Source organism: Anabrus simplex, chromosome 1 (genome assembly GCF_040414725.1).
Source record: "Anabrus simplex isolate iqAnaSimp1 chromosome 1, ASM4041472v1, whole genome shotgun sequence".
Lineage (NCBI taxonomy): Eukaryota > Metazoa > Arthropoda > Insecta > Orthoptera > Tettigoniidae > Anabrus > Anabrus simplex.
The window spans coordinates 615271710-615293362 of record NC_090265.1 but is presented as its reverse complement, the minus strand read 5'-3'; the positions used below and the strand labels follow the sequence as shown (position 1 = coordinate 615293362).

Genomic DNA, 21653 nt, shown 5'->3' with positions numbered 1-21653 from the left:
CTACTACAGTGGAGAACATGACGAAACTAGAGAGAGTTCAACGCCGAGCAGAACGACTAATTATTCAACACGGTCATTTAAATACAGCCAGGTCACTGCCCTCCATAACATCCCTCTGTAAACTAATAGATATTGCTTTCCTGAGAAAATCCCTCGCAGGTAACATTCATATAAACCCTTTCAACCGCTTACAGCTGAACTATCGTTCCGCTCAAAGAGGTCGAGGTGTGTCCCTTTCCCCTCCATTTGCAAGAACAGTATCATATCAAAGTGGCTTCTTTAATCGTTCTGCTCGGCTGTGGAATGAACTCCCACCACAGATGAAAGAACTACCTCCAGAGAAATTTTGTAAAGAAGTAAAAAGGATGTGCATATAATGAAACCTTCCGTACATAATATAATTTTTCTACTGTATGAATTTTCAGTATGAGTGAGATGATGGATGAAAGTTTATACGATCCCGAGTGAGTGAGACTGTACTGTATGTGGGTATGAGTGAGCCGGCCTAGTTAAAGTATATGTGGGGATGAGAGAGAGAGAGAGAGAGTGTGTGTGTGTGTGTGTGTGTGTGTGTGTCGAATTACTTGAATGTTGACCATGTCTTGTGAGTAGTATGTAAATATGTCTGTAAATACGGTAACTGTATATAAGCACACTATGCAGAATGTAATTGTATATTTTTAAGTGGTGATGGGGGCACTTTCGTGTATGTGGGGCTATGCCCTTTCTCCATTCGCCATCCATAAATTGTACCTACAATTGGTGGAAAATAAATAATAATAATAATAATAATAATAATAATAATAATAATAATAATAATAATAATAATAATAATAATAATAATAATAATAACAACAACCTTCACATGAGAACTCATGGTTGAGAACTTCTTGTGTTTATTAGCATTATAGTGCTCTTGATATCTTGTAAAGAAACTCCGGCCTGTTTGCCCGATATACGAAACATCACACGGGTGCATTTGAGTCTGTATATGCCTGAACTTGAAAAGATGCTACTGTTTGAAGTTGAGTGTGTGACTGAGAAACTGGTTGTGGTTAGTGTTTGTTGTCCTAAAGGCAATGTTGATATTTTGCTTTTTTAAGGGATTTATTTCAACAAAAATAAGATTGTGGACTCACCTCACAACAATAACTCCATCAACCACACAGCTGTATACTCTATGATAATAGGCCTACTAGAAACGTTCTACAAAAATATTTAATGTCCTTTTTGAATGATTAAGACACTTAAAGATCATTATAACTATTCTATGACTTCAAATTGGGTTGCCTTTAATCAGATTCCATTCATTTTGATTTTGTACCTTAAGGCCATAATTTTAGCCATAGACTTTCTTATCCTTTACGTAAATAAGGATAGTTTGGCTATTTTAAAAATGTTTTAAGGATTTCAATGTAAGATTGCACCAACATTACTAATTTCTTTTGTACATACTTTTAAACGTGTTTTAATTGTGTAAATTTGTATTTTGAGAACTTACAACAAGTTTTCCTCATTTTAATTAATTTTTAATTTAAAAGAGAAATGTACACTCAAGTTTGAGCATTAAATAAATTTCACATTTCAGTCTTTGCTATAGTCTGTAATTGTCCTGGTTCTTTTCGTGCAAGTTATGATGTGGTATCTACTACACTTCTGCCCACACAAAGTGCACTTACAATCTTCGTCTGGCTCATGGAACTTCTGGTTTACGCATACCTTGTGGTGAAACCCATGTATGGAGAGCTGTGTTATCACGTGGCGCTGTGTGTTGCACTCTCTAGTCCATCTATCGTCCGTCATCGCTGGTGAGGTGTAGAAGTCTAGGTCAATTTCACTTTTCTTCCTTTCCCTGATGTTTACTAGTGCCCTGCTTGCTTCCGTTGATTGTAGGTAGAATTGTGATCGTATGTCTTCTATGAAATACGTCTCCCGCATCATTTCGTATACTATCCGGGATGGCGCTGTCTTTCCAACTCGGGTAATCCTCTTCATGAACAATGCTTTTATTCTTTCTATTCTCATCAGGTCTCCGATCTTCAGCTTTTCCCACACGATCTCAATTCCATATATTATCACTGGCGATACTGTCGTCTTGAAAAGTCTCATCCCCGTGCTGATTGATAGGTTTGAAATGTTTTGGATGCTGTATGAGGCTCTGATTGCTGCTGCCATTCTTTCTTGAATATGTATACCAAAGGACGCCGCCGTTGTCTGTAGTGTTATTCCCAAATATTTGTAATTTCGTACCTTTTGTAGTGGCTTTTGGTGTAATGTTATGTTGTCTTTGGGCGTTGATTTCCCACCTTTTCTGAAGGTCATTTGTACTGTCTTTTCTTCATTTATCTGTAGGCTGTTTTCCTCCGCCCAGGTCTCTAGCCTGTGGACTACCCTTTGCACCTCCTCCTTTTCTTTCGCTCCGATCAGCTTGTCATCTGCGTATAGGATCAGCTCTGCTTTTGATCCTTCCTCTACTATGCGGTTCACATCTGCTGTATAAATGTTGAAAAGTGTGGGACTCATGGGCTCCCCTTGCATAACTCCGGTCGTCTGTATTATGTCTTCAGAAATTTCTACGTTGTTGTTTATTCGGATTATGTTTCCCTGTAGACATGCTTCAACTATTCTCACTAGTGGGTCTCTCTCGCCGATTGTCAATTTAATTTTCTCGATTAGCTTTCGCAAGTCGATTGAGTCGAATGCCTTCTTGAAATCAACAAATACCGCGTGATATTTCCCTCCTTTGTGTCTTAATGCTGCTTCTACCTGATTTATTAGGTATTTCACTGCCTGGACCGTGCTCCTTTCATAAAACCGAATTGATTTTCTGGAATGTACCCACTGAAGGCTTCTAGTAATCTTTTATTTAGTATCTTCGTGAAAACTCTAAAGGATGCATTTTCTAGTGCTACTCCTCTAAATGAGTCTAGTGATGTTCTGCTCCCTTTTCCTTTGAACAGTATCTTTAGAGTCGCTGTGTTCCATCCCTCTGGTATTTTCCCAGTCTGTATACATTTGTTCATTTTTATAACACATATTTACTTATGTAACACTTTGACTAGAGTAATCAGGAACCTGATCTTTATCTTTTAGGCAAGAGATTACGGCTGATGATGCCCATACAATGGGCAAAACATGTCTCGTTAATTAGATGACAAGATGTAAATCTTAATTTTTAAGAACCCTTAGTGTATTGAATAGGTTGATCTCAATAAACTTTTGTATCATTGTTGACTTAATGTACATTTCAATATGGACCAGTCATGAGATTCCTAACATAATGAAAGTGTCACTCGAAAAGTCAGCTGGCAATTTCATTTTAGTGGCATGGTAGACAGATATGTAACAGATCTTCTGACTCAGTGAGGAAAGCAACAGGAAACTACATCATTCCTAATTTCCCCAAGAATGTCTCTTCAAAGACCCTGGTAGAGGATCTGTTGGAGATCCAACCAGCTGTGGGGGTGCTATAGTTTACACATACAGCAGACAATTTTGCCGCAGTTTAAATGTATTAATATACTGGAATGTTTGTTGTTCTTATGAATAATAATAATAATAATAATAATAATAATAATAATAATAATAATAATATTATAAGAAGTTGAATTTCCTTCTGCTAAAAAGTGGTACTGTATTATTACCAAATTCTTCAATATTTCAAATATCATTCATTTATCGTGCCTTTCACTTTGTTTACTTATAAAATATTTGGAAAACATTAATTTGATTTATATGGCTCAATGAGCCTGCTCCTACTGCCCAGTTTTATCAATGTGTGAGTGTTGAAATGAGGGGGTTCAGAAGATATTGATCTGGAAGAACTGGGAGTGAGGAGGTAAACCATTATGAAGATGGACGTGTTTGAAGAAGTAGTGTTTGTCCGCATTCCTCCTTTCTGTTTATTCCTATCATTCTGATCTATATCCATATACTGATTGTTTCCTTTCCATTACACAACTATCTCTGAATCTCATTTTTACTGTCTCATCTTTTATTCAAATTGATATGAACTTACCGTTCTCTAGACTATCCCTGAGATCACTCTTCTCCTTCTTCCGTTTCTTCTTATTACCGTCTTCATGGGATATTTTTGGGTATTTCATGGGAATTTGGTCTGGTAAGTTATCCAACACATCAGAAGGGAGCCTCTTCAAACCTCCTGACACTGGCACCTGCTACACAAAGAAAACAAGATGATAAAATCACAGCCAGATTTATACAGTAAATAAACATTTTCAATGAAATAAGCTATTAGATTTGCTTAGTCCTTAATGGTGATTGCATCTGATGATGATTATGATTATTGTTAGTTTAAGGAGCCTAACTTCCAGTTCACTGGCCCCATAGCATTTGTCTTACAAAGGTTTTTACTTTATGCAGGACATAAACATATAAACCATAATAATATGACACATAATAGTTAAAATGACAAAACAGAAGGGAAACAATGTCTGAATTCATTAGTGCTTAAGATAATGAACTATCATGTTTTACTTGATACATTAATGCATTCAACAGAACACAAGCACAATTTTAATCATTGCCAAATTATTTGTTTAACGTCAGCTAGCATGCACTACTGATCACACATTCTCTCCCATTTCACCTCAAATACTCTGCAAGGACAAGTGTTCAACATCTGGTTCAGTTTGATAACCTGTGTGGTTGTGTTGTTGGTGCTAGTAAATGTACAGTATTTGTAATTTAATAGGGACTATGATGGAAAAAGAAGCAGCTGAGGCCTATCTGCTAACCTTTGGCAGTCAAGTGTTTCACGTCACCAACTGTGCACCGTTATTACACTAACCACAGTCCACACTGAATTTAGTCTTAAATGACTCGCAGCACGTTTGAGAATGTTGTATGGGTCTTAGTTAGGTCCTCCCGTATAATTACAGTATACCACTGTCCTTTAACAGCTTCTTTGATATGAAGCCTGCATTTAGGTAGGCAAATGAAAATTCTTTACAGCTTACAATGATGGGTCTGATTTTGTTGCAATATTCTAGTACCAACTCTGTACGAACGGTCGATCATTGCAGGATCAAGTGGAACATCGATCCGAGTGGCAATCTCCTAAATGCATTTGTCGGTGTCTTCCCTTACAGTTTCAGGTTCTCCAAATATTGTGCCATTTCACTGTTACCTAAAGATACGACCGGAACAAAAATGGAGTCTGAATTGTCAAGAACGACGAATATTTAAACGTCAGACACTACCACAAGCCAAGATGGTAATATTTTCGTCAAGCGCTTGGAAAAGGATCGAAACATAGAAGGCAGTGGAAAAAGGAACGAAGTAAGGAGATTGTTACGAGCTATTATTTTAAAAAAATTATAAAAAAAAAAAAAAAAAAACTACATTCACTTAACTTGCGTACAAGAGAAGCAACATAGTTGATCGCCAAAGGAAGATATCAGCGTATCAGTATTTCATACTAAAGATAAGAGGAAAGCTTCATTGACGGCTACACTCCACAATTTTAGCAAGAAATATCATTTCGCTCCACGAAATTAAAGAACTCCAAAAATAAATACAGAAGTTGCAACGGTGATACGTCACAACATTCCTTAGACGACGTATTAGCCGATACTTCCAATTTTAGATAACTAAAGGATTGGAATTTCAACAAGTATAATAATCAATTTCACCTATCCCACACTGTTAATTATCTCTAGCATCAACTCTCCCAAGAAAGACATTCATTCTACATAAGCAGGCAGTAACAGAACATAGCCCTAAGATGACGATGTTGACTAAAATCACATATTATTCTGTTCCAATTGCTCAACCCATGATCAAGATGTTCTAAGAAGACGGAAGGCGAGACTACCCAGATGAACGCATCGTAGGATGATGTTGCCAGCCCCAGGATGACCAGAAACCAGATGAGATGTTCCCGAGCATTCCCAAATACCTAGGGAAACGAAAGGAGATATGTCTGCATGTCCAGTCACCCGGACATGAGTTGACTACAGGAGTTGCTGAATAAAGATAAGTCTGTTTTAAATTCAATGTACAAGTAAGAAATTATTCATTTTTCCTTTTATGAAAGTGTTAAACTAACTAATATGAGTGCGATGACGAAATACGAGCAGTGAATTACAAGTTAAGATTAAAGGATGTTAGGTAATCTTCAGACCTGAAACGTCAAATCCATATGTAGGAAACAGTCGTTCAGTGATAAGAAAGCCTTCGTTCGTAACGCTGTCAATATATAGTGTGAGAGAAGGTTATTTTTTTAAAATGTATTGGTGAGTTTTATACGACGTCAGAATGGAAGTTAGGCATGTGTGAGAAGTTATATGACTGAAGAATTGTAAGATAGAGATCGTATATATAAAGTGCTATATAAATAAATGTGGTAGTATTATTTTTGGAATTATGAAGGAATCAAAGCTATAACTGAATAAGTAAGTTCACGAACCATGATAAAGGTAAGAGATACGTCGAATTAGAATATGATGAGATATATATGGTAATTTGAAGCGGGATATTTATTTAAAATGTGAAATAATGATTATTTAATGAAAGTGATGATGTGAGATTGGTAATTAACGTTGGTAGTAGTTGTTATTCTTCGCGAATATAATCATGGTCATGTTGTTGTGGACATAATATTCCAGGTTGAGCATTATGAAGTGATTAGTGGACTTATTCTGTTTTCATTTGATTATTTACCCATGAGTAAGCACAGAGTAGGTTAGAATGCGATCGAAATGACATCCGTATGTTGACATTTATGCGTAAAATCACCAAATAATTTCTAACAAGGAGGATGAATTTGAACTAGCTGACACCCTCATATATACTTCTAATTATAAGATTCTTCTCATGTGTTAGGTGAACTTTGAAGTTATTTCTAAGGCGTTATCTAGTATCACTGATGATTGACTACAGGAATATGAATTACTATTTTTGAGGTAGAGTCTTCGCACAAGGTAGACCATGTAAGAAACGTATATTTTGATGGAATTATGATAATATACACTTGGTAATATAATATAGTAGCATGGATACGCACCTGAATTTATGGATAAGTTCAAGTTAAGAGAGTAATTTACCTGATATTCTAAATGTGATGTTTGATAATTTTTTTTTTTTTTTTTTGAGAGTATACATTAATTTAAAAGGGACTTATCAATGTTTATGCAACAGAATGTGTCAAGAAATATGAACATTATGTGCAATACAACACCTATCAAATGTTATAAATTCTACGAGAATATTTTCCAGGTTAATCTGATTGTGTATTTAGACACAAAGAATTAGAAGGAAAGAAAATTATTTCATTTCTGAAGATCAACGTAAATAAGATCAGAAAAACAGCACAGTTAATTTCAATGTTGTGAGATTTCATGTAGAAAAGATGTGATTCCAATTGCGTAAAAGTGTTTAATGCCAGATACAAACCAGCGTCCTGTATATTTTAAAACCACCCTCAATCTACGACACTGTATATATTATGTTGTACTGTAAATATTATTTTCCTTCATTAGATGCATCTAATATCTTACCTAGTAAATATTTTAATCATCGAATGTTTTAATTATGTAATATTCTACTTAATCAATATTTCAATCAGCAAATATTTTAATTATCTGATGTTTTACTTGTTCAACACTTTTATAATTTAGTACTTCAAATATCGGACATGTTAATTACTTAAGGTTATCATTACCCAATATTTCTTTGTCCGATACCGTCATTCATTTTAGTTTCTTTCTTTTCCAAAAGGATACATTCCAGACAAGCTGTTTGTGATTGAGATCTTTTAAGATTGTAATTAGGTAATTTTTCAAGCATCTTAACTGGACACTTTATTTCTTTTGATAACTTTAATTTAATTTTATCAAAAATGAACTTTTGAATAAGGGTATAGCCCCCTAGTCTTTATTATTATTCCCAAAGATGAAATCATGATATCCTTTCTATGGAATGAACTGAGCTTGTAATAAAATGTAGTATGTTAAAACATCAACGTTTCTTTTAATAACTTTGTAGAGTAGTGACTTAGTCATAAGCACCTATATTCATGGCAATCTGGTAAACCATAGGGAATTCTAGCTAGTAAGCGAGTAGGAGACGTCCTTCTACATGAGTTAGAGGTTTCCTCAAGCATAATTCGGTGTTCTTTCTTTTCAACCGGAACCCATAGCCCGTAAATAACAAAATAGCGACAAATATTATTGTAGTTTAAGCTAGCCTGATTCTTGTGCGTCCTTACCTGGATGCGGGAACGGCGCAATGTACATAAACTGTTCTGACGATAAATTTCCAATTCATCTGTCCTATAGTCTAACTGCCGTTGAAGATCAGTAATTGCCTCATCTCGTTTGGCGAGTTCATATTTTAATTATCTTATTATATCAGTATTAAAATCTATATATTTTTTAAGTTTCTGTATGACCTTATTGGTTACTCTGTCTACAATTTCGTCAAGGAGTGAACTGTTCTTAACAAGGTTAAAGGTTATCCAACTTTAGCAACATAGTGGTATCTCTAACCTCCTTGCTTACGCTGGTTCACAATGTGTCTGATGGGGAGCACTGATCAATGCAGGCCAAGATGTTGGCAGTGTAGCTCCGTGAATTTAGAGGGCAAATGATGTTCCTTCACTTGCTCATGTGGAGTGTCAGGTGAGCATGGGCTGTTGTTTATTTCTTGCCTACAGAGGGTGGGGTCACGCTCCTGCTTGCAGGCTGAGCGATGCAGGCTTTAGCCTTCACTTGTTTACCTGATTTACCCATTGAAATTCCAAAAACTTACAAGTTACTTACAAATCATGATGCCTTCTTCCAATTAAAGTTCCACTGTACATGCACAGAATGAAATACCACTGAGTGCACATTTGATATACACTTAACACTCTCTAATAATAAAGTTATTTGCTTTATGTCCCACTAACTATTTTTACAGTTTTCAAAGATGTCAAGAAATCAAATTCAGTTCCACAGGAGTTCTTTTATTATCTGCCAGTAAATCCACCGACATGATGCCGACAAGTTTGAGCACCTTCAAATACCACTGGACTGAACCAGGATCAAACCTGGCAAGTTAGGGACAGAAGGAGTGTCTCAACTGCCTGAGCCACTCAGCCCGGTTTTAACACCATCTTATTACACCTTCACTATGTTAAGTTCTCCCACACACACAGATCAGAAGAGTTCCAATATATGAGCATAAAGGAGATTATGATGTCGGAATATATCAGACATGGGCATAATCACAAACGAGGCTGTAAATAAACATTACAGATCTCTTCATACGGTTATGAGGGTATTTACCGTCAGATTCAAAAGTATTGCACCTGTACAGTCGGAGGCATGGGTCTCGGCTCTCAGGGAATTTCACAGGTCCTTTTACCAATGAAAACAGTCTGAAATGTATGTACGCCACAGCTAGTCAAAGATGCAATGATGCTGATTAAATGGGGTCGCATATGATATCAAGTTGAAAAATATCCAAGATAACATGAAAACATGGTTACAGTTGGAGTCATATTGGGCGATCAATGTTCAACATCAAGGATTTAATCTAGTAGAATGGATGATTTTACATCCAATGGCCTACTGTGAACTTATTCTGGTGCCATTTTAGTATACCAGATAGTTGTATCTAAATATGACTGTCATTCCCAATTTTACATATTCCTGATATTCAGAACATATTGTATACTAATGGATGAAATAATATTATACATGATCAAGGATGGTCGGATATATTTAATCTACATAAAAAACAACAGATATTCAGTCAGTAATTTTTTTAATTCAGTAAACCCCTATGCTATCACCCCGACAAAACCAAAGCATATTATTAGGTTGAAGGCTAAAAGAGAAAAATGATAAGGATAAGAATTAATTACTCTGACAGTGTCCAAGCCCGTAATTGAAATTATCATTCAAGTTATTACCGTAAAATAAGGGGTAATGATTATTAATATGCACCTTTTACAACGTAATGTAGTGGAAAATCAATTGCATTTAAAAAAAAGTATCATTGTCCTGTTATATGAACACTAGTTTACATCAATCTTTAATTTGCTTTCTTTTAGCTTCTAAAATGTATCAACGTCCATACGTCGGATAATATTTGATGAAATTCGGAAATAGGTATAGTCATTTTATCATATCAACATAGGCTATATAGGATTTTGAAATTATCCTGTTATATACCCCCTTTACCAATACTAATTTCTAAACTTTACATTATTCAGATTTGTTTCCGTAACAAGATGATTACCTAATAACGGTAAAATAAATGAAATTGAAGTCTAATTTAACCTACTATAAACAAAAATTTGCCCTGAGGATGTCTAAACACATGAAAGATCAAACATACAGGGTCTTTCATAAAGAATGACCCTGTATAATGGTATACGCATATACATTTGTGGATATATCTCCTTAATGAAGCAATTAAATGAAATGGTAATTAAAATAACATAAAACAAGAAAATAATACCACATAGGGCAAATAAAACAAAACATCTCTGAGGCATACTACAACTTAGCCTAGAATTAACTACCACAATTAAACTATAATGAAATAAATGGTAGATGTCCTCATAGTTATATGCGCCGTTTAATTAATTAGTGACGGTGTCATTTAAATCTCATCCCAGTATTAAATAACGTGGCCCAAACAGAGCGGTAATAATCAAATAATATGCCATATTCGGCAAAAACATGTGATTCTACAGGTAAATGACCCTGTGGCGGCTTGAAAAATGAAAATTCATGACCTCTGTTTCTTCAAAATGTTATTCAACGTATCCAGAACTGTGGAATGTAGGTGTTCAAGACCTCTATTTATGTGGGACATGAACGCGGCATATGGGGTAACTCATCCTGTTAGGTGCATATGTATGTGTTAAAATACATATAACGTAACACTGGGACTCGACTAAGGAACATCGGATACTCAGGCTTAAACTCAAATATGCCATAAACTAAAGAACATCTCGCATATCGTACTTCATTTATTAAATATAAGTAGTTCAAGTTTAAATATAATCTACACCTTTGGTATGTCTTAATACCGGTACTCATTAGCACATTACTGCGTCCAATACATCATTCAAACGATGACCAACAAATATGTATGTGCCAAACACCAATCATAAATCTAACACATGACACAGTAATGGCACATGATTATAACCTGAATTGTAATAAACTTAAATGTTCTAGGCTCCGATCCATAATATCTACTAGGACTAACACGTACTATCAATGTACCAACCAGCTCCTCCCATGTTACTACTACATCCCAAATTAGGCCTACATAAATAATAGGTAAAGTAATTCACACCACACACAAACATCACCACACGTTCACAAATAACTCACGGCAGGATCTATTATTCAAACTACCAAGATCGAAATACCACCACAGAATAATCGCACATACGCCATTCGAAATAGCAAATTTAGAAAGCCAATCTCAGACAAATACACACCGAAATAATTCTTACCGTGACTAGCATTAATACAATTCGTGTTTGCTCTCTTCATCGCTTCGAATACCTTTCAGGGCAAATTAGGCTTTATATACAGTACAACTTCGATGCATCATTCCCAGAACTGTCGTTTTCCCTTATTTATCGTTCAATTAATTTGGTCATAAAAATGTTTCATATAAACCAATGTTAAATTTCCCTGTATCTATCGTTTCTTGAACTATCGTTTTATTGCATCGATTGTCAAAAAATCATATGTCCTCAGCCAAAATTTTCCCACATTGATTGATCGTACGTAAGAAAAATATACACAGAAGTTTTTTTTTAAATTCAGAGAGACGGCTCAATACTCTTAGCAAATAATAAAGGCAACCTGTCACGCGATAATGTACGAATGATTCAGAGTTGCTAGTCTTGAGCAAGGATCTTATAGGCTGGATTGCTGTGCGCAGGTTATTCACATGCAACCTCACTACGAGCCTCCTGGCACCAACGTTTCTTCTCGACCCGCTAACCAACCCCTAGAAGTATTCTTATTCACAAGAATTAAAACTTAGGCACTGTAAAACTCAAATTTGCCACTATTTTGTGTGTTGCTATAGGCTGGCTAGGGCTACCAACTTCGTTGAAAATGAGAAAATCATGCAGTTTAAAAGTCACAGCTTGCGCCAGACATGTTTTAATTAGTCACAGGGTGATTAATCATCACAGTGAGTTGTTTTTTGCTCCACATGATGATGTAACTTATTACGTACCAATCCTGACCTATGGTTGCGAAACACGGACCATGAGAAACAAAGATGTTAGTAGAATCCAGGCAGCAGAAATGAAATCTGTCCGTAGCATGATTGGCAAAACACGGAGGGACAGAGTCTGTAATGAGGAAATCCGTAAGCAGGCTCAAGTTGTAAGACTGCAGGACAAAATAACAGTGCAGCGACTGAGATGGTATGGACATATGCGACGCATGGATGATAACAGATTACAAAAAAAAGTGTACGATCTAAAACTTGAAGACAAAAGACCAAGAAGGCAACCAAGACTCGGGTACAAGGACGTGGTGAAGATTGACATTCACAACAGAGAGGACATACTTTGGAAAGCATTGAAGGAGAGAAGTTCAGGGACCGCAACTGGTGGAGAAGCCTCGTTTGCCGACCCATCGCTTAAGATGGAACGACGTGGGATATGTATGTATGTATGTATGTATGTATGTATGATGTAAATATTGTATATTGTGCTAATATTGTTTCCATCTAGGCTCTCTTTTGTTGTTTTTTTTTTTTTTTTTTAAAATACATATTTTAGCTTGTATTATATAAATTATTTCACCCTCCCCCTTTTCACTGAAGATGGCTCAAACGAGCCAAAACGTTTGAATTTGATTACTCTGTCCAATGATGGAATATATGACGTATTGAATTAGGATACACTAATTTTTTCACCTTTGTAAAGTGAAAACCATCAATACGGAACGATTCTAATATCTTGAAATGATTAATCATGTCGTATACGTTGTGGAGTGTGTGGGATTCTCCTGTTGACCGCTTTGTTCCCCTTTTCCCAATCGTCTTGTTACAAGCCGGACCTAACCAAGCCAGACCTTCTCATAGCCTAGTATTGTAACTAGTTCCTAAATTGGCGGCCTCGCATAGGCCGCTGTGACATTGTCCGAGATGCGCTACATTGAATTTCTAACCTCTGTGACATAGTCTGAGCCGAGTTGCGGGAGCCGCGCCGTATTGCATATCTAACCTATCATTCATGAAGGGTCAGCGAGAATAATGGAAAGTTCCACGCAAGGTTACTGCCGTAATATCCACGTATATTCTTAATTTGCAATAAGAAAACTGAACTGAAAGGTTTTTAATTATAATGAAATGTGCAAAGAAAAGTGAAACGAAACAGCATAAAAATCACACTTTTTATTTTCATCACGTATATCATGGTTACAATATTTTGATACTGGTATGTATAGTATGAGCTAAATGGTTAGTGTACATGGGCCTTTAGTTCAAGGGGTCGCGATCGGTCGAGGATTTTAACGTTCCTTTTTTAACTCCGACGGTTCAGGGGGCTGTATGTGTGCTGAATTAAACATTAGAATTAAGCTTAGGTAGGGCCGCATTTTCATAGGCGCGTAGATTGCCTATCACGCAACAACTCGAAAGACCTGCACCCAGCTCCGGGGGCCACACGCCATTATTTTTTGTTACCCGCATCCGTCATCATTTTCCCCTCTCACCCTTGAAAAATGATGCATCGAGGCTATATCTAATAAAGCTAAAAAAGAAGACAAGAAAAGCATTATGTTACATGATTACAAAATAGGTCACTGACTTGGTTGCCAGGGTCCAGGTCACACATGGCTTAATTTTTCTCTTCACTGTCACAGGATATAGCCTATGGCAGTAGGGGTTCACCATCACATTTAGCAGCACACCATCACAATTTAGACCAGGTTATGAACTAACACGTACAATCTCATCCGAAATGAACCTGATACATTCTTTTGTATGTTTCACTTTCATATAACTATGATTTACTGCTACTACCTATCGCAATCTTTCCATTCAGGTCCAACTTGGGAGTTTTAACACCGAAAGCTTTAGCTTTTAACAACAACAACCAACTGATCCTTTACTTTTCAAAATGGAATAAAAGAATCTGTACTGAATACACCTTCTCTAATATCTTCAGGGAGTATAGTTTCAATAAAATTGATATACGTGATGCCACCAGCGTACTGTCGCAGCTACTTTCCTCTTCCATAGAATTCATCACTTACTTTTGTTGGTTTTGTGTAATACCGGTATAACATGCTAATTACAATGTACAGAATATTCAAATTAATACTACACGATTATAATACACACGATTAAACTGCTCTAATAGCTTTAAGGCCGGTATTATAACAGAGGTTTTAACTGTTGGTTCAGTTTAAACTTCGGTTTAACTGTTAGTCGTGTATTATAAAACTTAATCTTAAGTTTAACTAGAGATTAATTTTACTGCCACTCATCTACCGTTTAAACTGAAGTTTAAGAATACATAACCTTACAACATGGCAGAACGAATGGATCTCGGAAGATATTTTTGAGGTATTTGAAGAAATACTAAGCGATGATGAAGAAGTGGTTCAAATTATTGAATGACCATGGGCACTATGAGTGAATGAATTACCTGGAAAATTTATAATGTCCAATAATGGACCATTTATATTGGTATTATAAATTTACTCATTCAGGACAAATACTTCAGATTCCCTATGGGAATCAATATCTATATCACTATGAGTTTTCCGAGCAAGGGGACGCCACTTTCATATATGGAATTAAAAATAGTTTCAGGCTTACAAAACACTGTCGTAACCCTATTACAGCAAATTGGTGCTAGAATAAAACATGCAACGAAAAGGTAAGAAGGTAAAAATGACTTTTTGAACTGTTTGGATATCAAAAAGTGTAAATTTTAGAAATAAAGTAACTTACTTCTATTTCAGAAATCATGCTGTAGAACCCCTCAAGTCAGCTACTGATAGCATTGCGGTTTTATGGCCCCCCGTAGTATGTTTATTAAAATGGGAGATTTCGGAGGAATTCATAGGGCCACTGTTTCACGGATTATATAAATATTTCTGTACTAATTGCACAAGCAATTCTATTTCCTTACAAGTAAAATTACGACAATGCTTATTGCTTTTATCTGCCATTTTATGTGGAAGAAGTAAACAAAACATTATCAATAGTCATCTTTTCTTGCAAGTCACTGCTACCAAGATCGTATATTTCCTTCTCCACCTCAGTTTAACTTAGGCCGGCCATTATAAGACTCAACATCGGTTTAAACTCAAGTTACAATTTGACTCAATCTTCAGTTTAAACCCTCATTATAATACTGGCCCTTAGAGTCTAAATCTCACTGTTAAAATTTTCCGTTCCATAGTATGCCGTCATGTATAACTGTACCAAACAAGGAGCCTTTTTAAGTCTAGTGCCATGTTTGAGGGAATTTTGCCATGCTCGATTCCTCGCGTCTGCGTTTTCGCTATTTCAGTTGGTATTTCCAATTTGCACCACAAGAAAACAGAACAGTATGAATACTCGAGTTTAAGCTTCTATAAAAATGAATGGGTGCACCAATCTCGAACTTAATTGCACCACACCGTAGCTCCATTCTTTCTGCATTTAAAAGTGACATACAGCTTTTTTTGTCTCTTGTATTTCTGCAGCTGTTGTAATCAGAACAAACAAAGACAGTGTTCTTTGGCATTCTACGCACAAACCTTGACTTTAAAACCATGTAACTTCAAAACGTGTCATAGCCTTAAGTGTCCTAAACTTACAAGAGTTTATCACTCTAGCTTAAGAAGCTGTTATTAATTAAATTTGTAATGAGTTTCTCAGTCCTACTAAGTCAGACAAAGCTATTACCACGCTGCAATAACTGCTTCTGTAATAGGTATTTGTAGAAAATCTACCGTATCGATACATTTTTCACCGATTAATACTTGAGCAGGCACCAATGGCGGTATAATGGTTGTGTTGAGAGTGCAGTGCCTCATTGCTACACTAGCTTCATTTACACCTGGTATTCCCGCTCTGATTCAGCGGGTAATCATCAGAAGCACGTGAGACACAGACATAGTCATTGATATTTGGGTCAAAATGCCTTCGAGAAAACGGTTTTCAGAAGGAAAGATTGCGATGATCATAAGTGTGATTTGCTTTTTTTAAACTGAAGGTGAAAATGCAAATGATAAAAGATACCCAGTTTATCAGAAAGTATCGGAGTGCCTTGGAATGTCGTTGGAGCCAGTCAAGAGGATTGTAGCCTCAAGTGAAGGAAACAGAGAGGACCAATTGCTGAACTTGAGGACGAAATAATGCCTTGCACATGAACGCCCAAGGATCAGCTTAGACGAGTTCACTCTTAGAGTCATTAGGAGAAGTGTATATGATTTTTATATGAGCAAGGTATTCCCTACTATTCAGAATATACTCTGAACCATTTAGTTAAGAAATTAGGATTTAGGTTTAAAAGGTTCAAAAAGAAGGTTGTTCTTTTGGAATCTATTGAAGTTGCTGCCTCTTCTAAGGAAACTGAGGGGTCTTTGTTCCAAAGAATAGTAAATCATCTACACCGATGAAACTCGGTGTGGTCGAAATCATACTTTGACTTATGGATGGCAGGAAAATATTGAAGATGCCATAAATACAAACTTTAATAACTACAACCAATACAGGAGGCACATCCAGCAAATTTATGGATGGCAAAGAGGCTTTAAAAACACATCCAGAGCAGCAAAATGCATTATCATTTTACACAATGGAAGCGAAAGTAGTTTATTACCTGGTGCTGAACTATATTTTGTTGGTAATAAAGGAAGTAGCGATTACCACAAGGGGAATGTGCTCTACCCATTTTGAGGGGTAATTCAGGAAATGTTTAGGCCTTTTGTCAGCCAAATTACCCATTGCTATTGACCAAGCACCGTATCACACACTGAGAGATCCATCTACAATGAATCCCAGTGTGTGATGGAGGAAAAATGGAGATTACAGTATATCTTGCCTCGTGGAGATAAATATTTTACCACTGCTCTATGTAGAAAGGTAGGGTTTTTTTTTTTTTTTTTTTTTGCTAGGGGCTTTACGTCGCACCGACACAGATAGGTCTTATGGCGACGATGGGATAGAGGCAAGGCCTAGGAGTTGGAAGGAAGCGGCCGTGGCCTTAATTAAGGTACAGCCCCAGCATTTGCCTGGTGTGAAAATGGGAAACCACGGAAAACCATCTTCAGGGCTGCCGATAGTGGGATTCGAACCTACTATCTCCCGGATGCAAGCTCACAGCCGCTAGAAAGGTATGACCAGCTTAAAAAATCAGAGCTATAATAACCGACCATGCTAGATCGAACTTTATGACGCATCAAAGGAAGCTCAACATTCCAACAAAACAACTCCATTCCCATGTGGAGTTACATTTTTGATGAAAAAATACAGGCGAAAACTTTGGATACGCAAATTAATCGAGGAATTCAGATATTTAAAAATTATTTACAATTAATTTGCATTTAGAAGATACATTAAATATAATATACACGCCATTGGTTCATCTCATTTGCAGTTAAAAGTCATTTGGTGTAAAATTCTGGGGTGAGATTTTTTCTGAAAAGTCAAATAGGGTACATCAGGTAACTTGGACACACATATACTAATAAAAGTACAATTCATAATCATAATCATGACATACCAGAAAATAAAAGAAAACTGTCAAGCACAAGAAGGGCCAGGGATTGAAGGAGGGACTCCTGCTCTATTTCCCCAAACCATTTGTATTCAATCTTGTACGAGTGACGTGTCCATCCACCCTTTTTCTTGGATACGAAAGTGGATCCCTCACAGAAATATTACTTTAGACATTGTTTTTCGATTTAGATGGCTTTCTGCCATCACCTAGGTGCCTCTGTGGACCAGTGGTAGAGAGTCGGCCTCCGGATCCTAAGATAGCGGGTTCAAACCTGACAGAGGTAGTCGGATTTTTGAAGGGCAGAAAAAAGTCCATTCAACACTCAATGTCGTACGATGTCGGCATGTAAAAAATCTCTGGTGACACATTTGGTGTTTACCCGACAACGTTCATTAAATCTCAGCCACAGACGCCCAAGAGAGTTTCGGTTTACTCGGTCTGCTATCTAGTGGGCCTAGAATAAAACGGAACATCGAAATTGGCAGGCAGACAGCCAGATGGCGTCAACTTGAAATGTCTGCACACAGTAGCTGTGGCCATACAATTATTATTATTATTATTTTTTTTTTCTAGGGGCTTTACGTCGCACCGACACAGATAGGTCTTATGGCGACGATACAATTATTATTATTATTATTATTATTATTATTATTGCTATCACCTGTTACAGCAAGCATTGCAGTGTATCGTTCTTTATACGCTTCTGGTAGCACGTACGATAACGCTTAATGTCCCGTTTTTATCGATTGTTCGACTTTATGGCATGCAGAAACTGACTGGCGTCTAACCTGTGGTTCCTATTTGGGAGAGCAAATATTTCTTCACTTTACACTTCTCAATCACAAAGCAATGAAAATCAATTACTTTTTGGTTGAAATCATTAGCATTTTGTGGCATAATGTTGTTCTCCGTCGAAGAGAAAGTCAATTTCTCTTCACAATGTTAATCATCAAGCCTCGGCTAACCTTTGAATCTGAGACGCTGATTCCATGTGCAGCACCCATTCCTTGTCCTTTACAACACAGCATTTCGTGAGAAACGGCATATCCAACATTGCGTAACGAAATAATATATTTAAGCCGATCCTCCCCGACTTTCAGAAATTTGCCGCATTTTGGACCGCGAAATGCTTTGCGAGACTTGACGCTTGAAGTGCACTTCTCTGTAACTGTGGTAGCGCACGTTGCATTTGGACACTGAATAATTGCGGCCCACTGCCCTATTCCCGCATGTTTCGGCATAACTGATCACCGCGAGTTTATATGATGCAGTATTACCTGAATACTTGCTCACTGCGGACTAATAAACAGAAAACGCATGCCCTGTACCTGAAACACTTGTAAAATACGTTTGTACCAGACTGGAATAGAGAGTCACTAGTCGCTTCTGCGCTGATTCTTTCACTGAACTAGTGCAGTGGTATTTCCTACCAGCTGATAACATCAGGTTGCCCGGTATTTGGAATGCTCGGTTTTGCAATAGGAAGGCTGCTACTTGAGTAGTCGACATCTTTATTTTGTGTAATGGATGTTCGAAGAAGTGGGTGCGTCAAATACGTGAACATTTCTTTTTCTCCACTTCGGACCCAAAAAATATTGGATGCATAAATTATGCAAGGACATTAATTATGCGAGAAAATACGGTAGTTTCGCTGCCCATTATTCACTGCGAATTAAACACAATTGAGCTCATCTGGGTTTATGTTAAGGGAAAATTGGCAAAAGTAAATATCACCAATGCCACCACAAGAAGGAGAAGCATGAAAATAATGAAAGAACTATGAACTGAAGCTTGGTTCTCAATAACTCTTGAATTGTGGGAAAATAATGTATTGAGCATGCCCAGCAAATCGAGTACCATTACAGAAATAACGACCAATTTCCAACAGAACTCATAATTAACATAGATTCAAACTCTGATTCAGCAGGAATTGACATCTCTGATGAAGACATGTATGAATTGTTTACTTATTTTGTACATATGTAAATACAAATGGTGATGATTAAATCTTATGTGTAGGGACCGTACATCTAAATGTTAGGTACCTTTAAACAAGCATCATCATCATCATCATCATCATCATCATCATCAAATCTGATGTGTACATATTATGTACATAGAAAAAAAACAATGACAAAGCTTTTAAACAAGAAGTAGCTCACCATTTTAAACTTGCTGGTGAAGGTACAAAGTTCTCATGCAAAAAGGTGATGGAAAATAGTTGATGTTTAATTTAATTAAATATTATTCCTGTTTTTAAGAGAGAGTTGGTAAGTATTTACTTCATAATGCACGGCTTACCGCGAGCGTGGCAACACAGCACTCTACAAGCAGTTATAGTGTAGCTGAACTCCCAGCTTGGCGTTCATGCAATTCCCCTCTCAAATAATACTGTAATTGGTATAAAATATATGGATACACATAGGTTTTCTATAAATACTGATTATGAAAACAGTACTTACAGGGCTCATAACGGTATTAACAGCAGCTTTGTCCAACTTTGCAGAACTTAAGATACACAGTAAAAATTAAATTGATAATTTTTCAAGCTATAGTGATGAACTCTTGTAAGTTTGAAATCTTGTTGGAACCCTTGTGTTGTAACACAAAAATGTTATATCAAATCAATGTAGCTTTAGTACCAGTATGGAGGAGGAACTTTCATGAACAATTTTTTTTAAAACATGGAGCAAATGGGATGAAATATACAAGAATTTCTGCATAAGGCGAAGTAAAACACATTCTGTAAAAATTCTCACCTGTCCAGTAACTTTTGTAGAACTATCATCAGAATCCATATCACTGAAGGCAGTCTTCTTCAAAACCGTCATAGAAGAACCTTCAACATTTTCCTTCTCTGTACGCAGAGCTCTAGTTTTTGGTACCCTCTTCTTTTTGCCTGATGACCATTATTAAGGACATGAAAAAAAAAAAAAAAAAAAGCCAGAAAGTTACTTAGTGTTTAAGAAGTTGTAAATCTAGTAGGTCAAATATTTAAGGAGCATGTATGAATAATGCCCTGATTAATAAAAAAAAGTAGCATCAACACCTAAGCATAATGGTGGTGAGAAAGTTTTAATGAAAATACCAGAAAAAATAAAGAACAAAACAAACTTTTTTATCTTACTCCTTAAAACAACACTAAATCACAACCATCCATTAGTTAAACAGAAGTTTGAGATAAGAGAGGGAATGCCTCACATTGCTGATGGTAATTGAATGAGATGATGGTTGCTTAATGGTGCAAAATATATGGTTATTAGCGTCTAACAGTAGGTACGGATACAATGAAGAAAGAGGACGAGAAGAGAAATACTCTTAAAAATAATGAGGATTCAGTGACAGAAAAACACAGGGCAGATATGATACAAGTTAAGGACGTATCCCAAAGCCAGCGACACGTGAAACAGATCCAGTTCATTTCCAAGTGGTTCTATTGCTGTGATACAATGACTGAGCAAATGTCGTGGGATAGCGGAGCACTGATGCGCAGGTGTGTTGTCTTCACACCACACGCCCCCTGTGCCAGCGGCAGTTGCATAGGAGACCTTGCAAGCAGTCGATGTGCATGTGACAGGTGTAACATGGAATGTCGTCGTGAACTGACATTGTTCGAATGGGGTATGGTGGTCGGTGCCCGACGGATGGGAAATGCGATTTCGGAAGTGGTGCAGGAATTCGGCTTCACACGATCAACCGTGTCCAGGGTGTATCGTGAATGGTTGAATGCGGGTGTCACCGTCCACAACAGACGAACGACCAGCCGTCCAGCCACCCTCGATGACCATGACCGGCAACATCTGAAACAGATTGTCAATAGTGACAGACGGGCAACCGTGCAACAAATCACGGCTCAATTCAACACAGCCCATGCTAGACATGTCTCCCGGTGGACAATCCGTAGGAACATGGGTTCTATGGGATATGGGAGCCG

The 21653-nt window shown here is 36.9% G+C and overlaps 1 protein-coding gene across 5 annotated transcripts in view; it reads right to left on the bottom strand.

Moving 5' to 3' along the window:
• LOC136870931 (serine-rich adhesin for platelets) overlaps positions 1-21653 on the bottom strand; it is an 89655-nt gene that overhangs the window by 12528 nt on the left and 55474 nt on the right. For 4 of the 5 annotated variants that reach the window (XM_067144945.2, XM_067144946.2, XM_067144947.2 and 1 more), the window contains exons 4-5: positions 20479-20618; positions 4019-4178 (exon numbers count right to left, since the gene is read on the bottom strand). In XM_067144945.2, the coding sequence (XP_067001046.2) occupies positions 4019-4178; positions 20479-20618 (300 nt within the window). The remainder of the gene's footprint in view (positions 1-4018; positions 4179-20478; positions 20619-21653) is intronic. The other variant, XM_067144949.2, reaches the window with a different exon arrangement.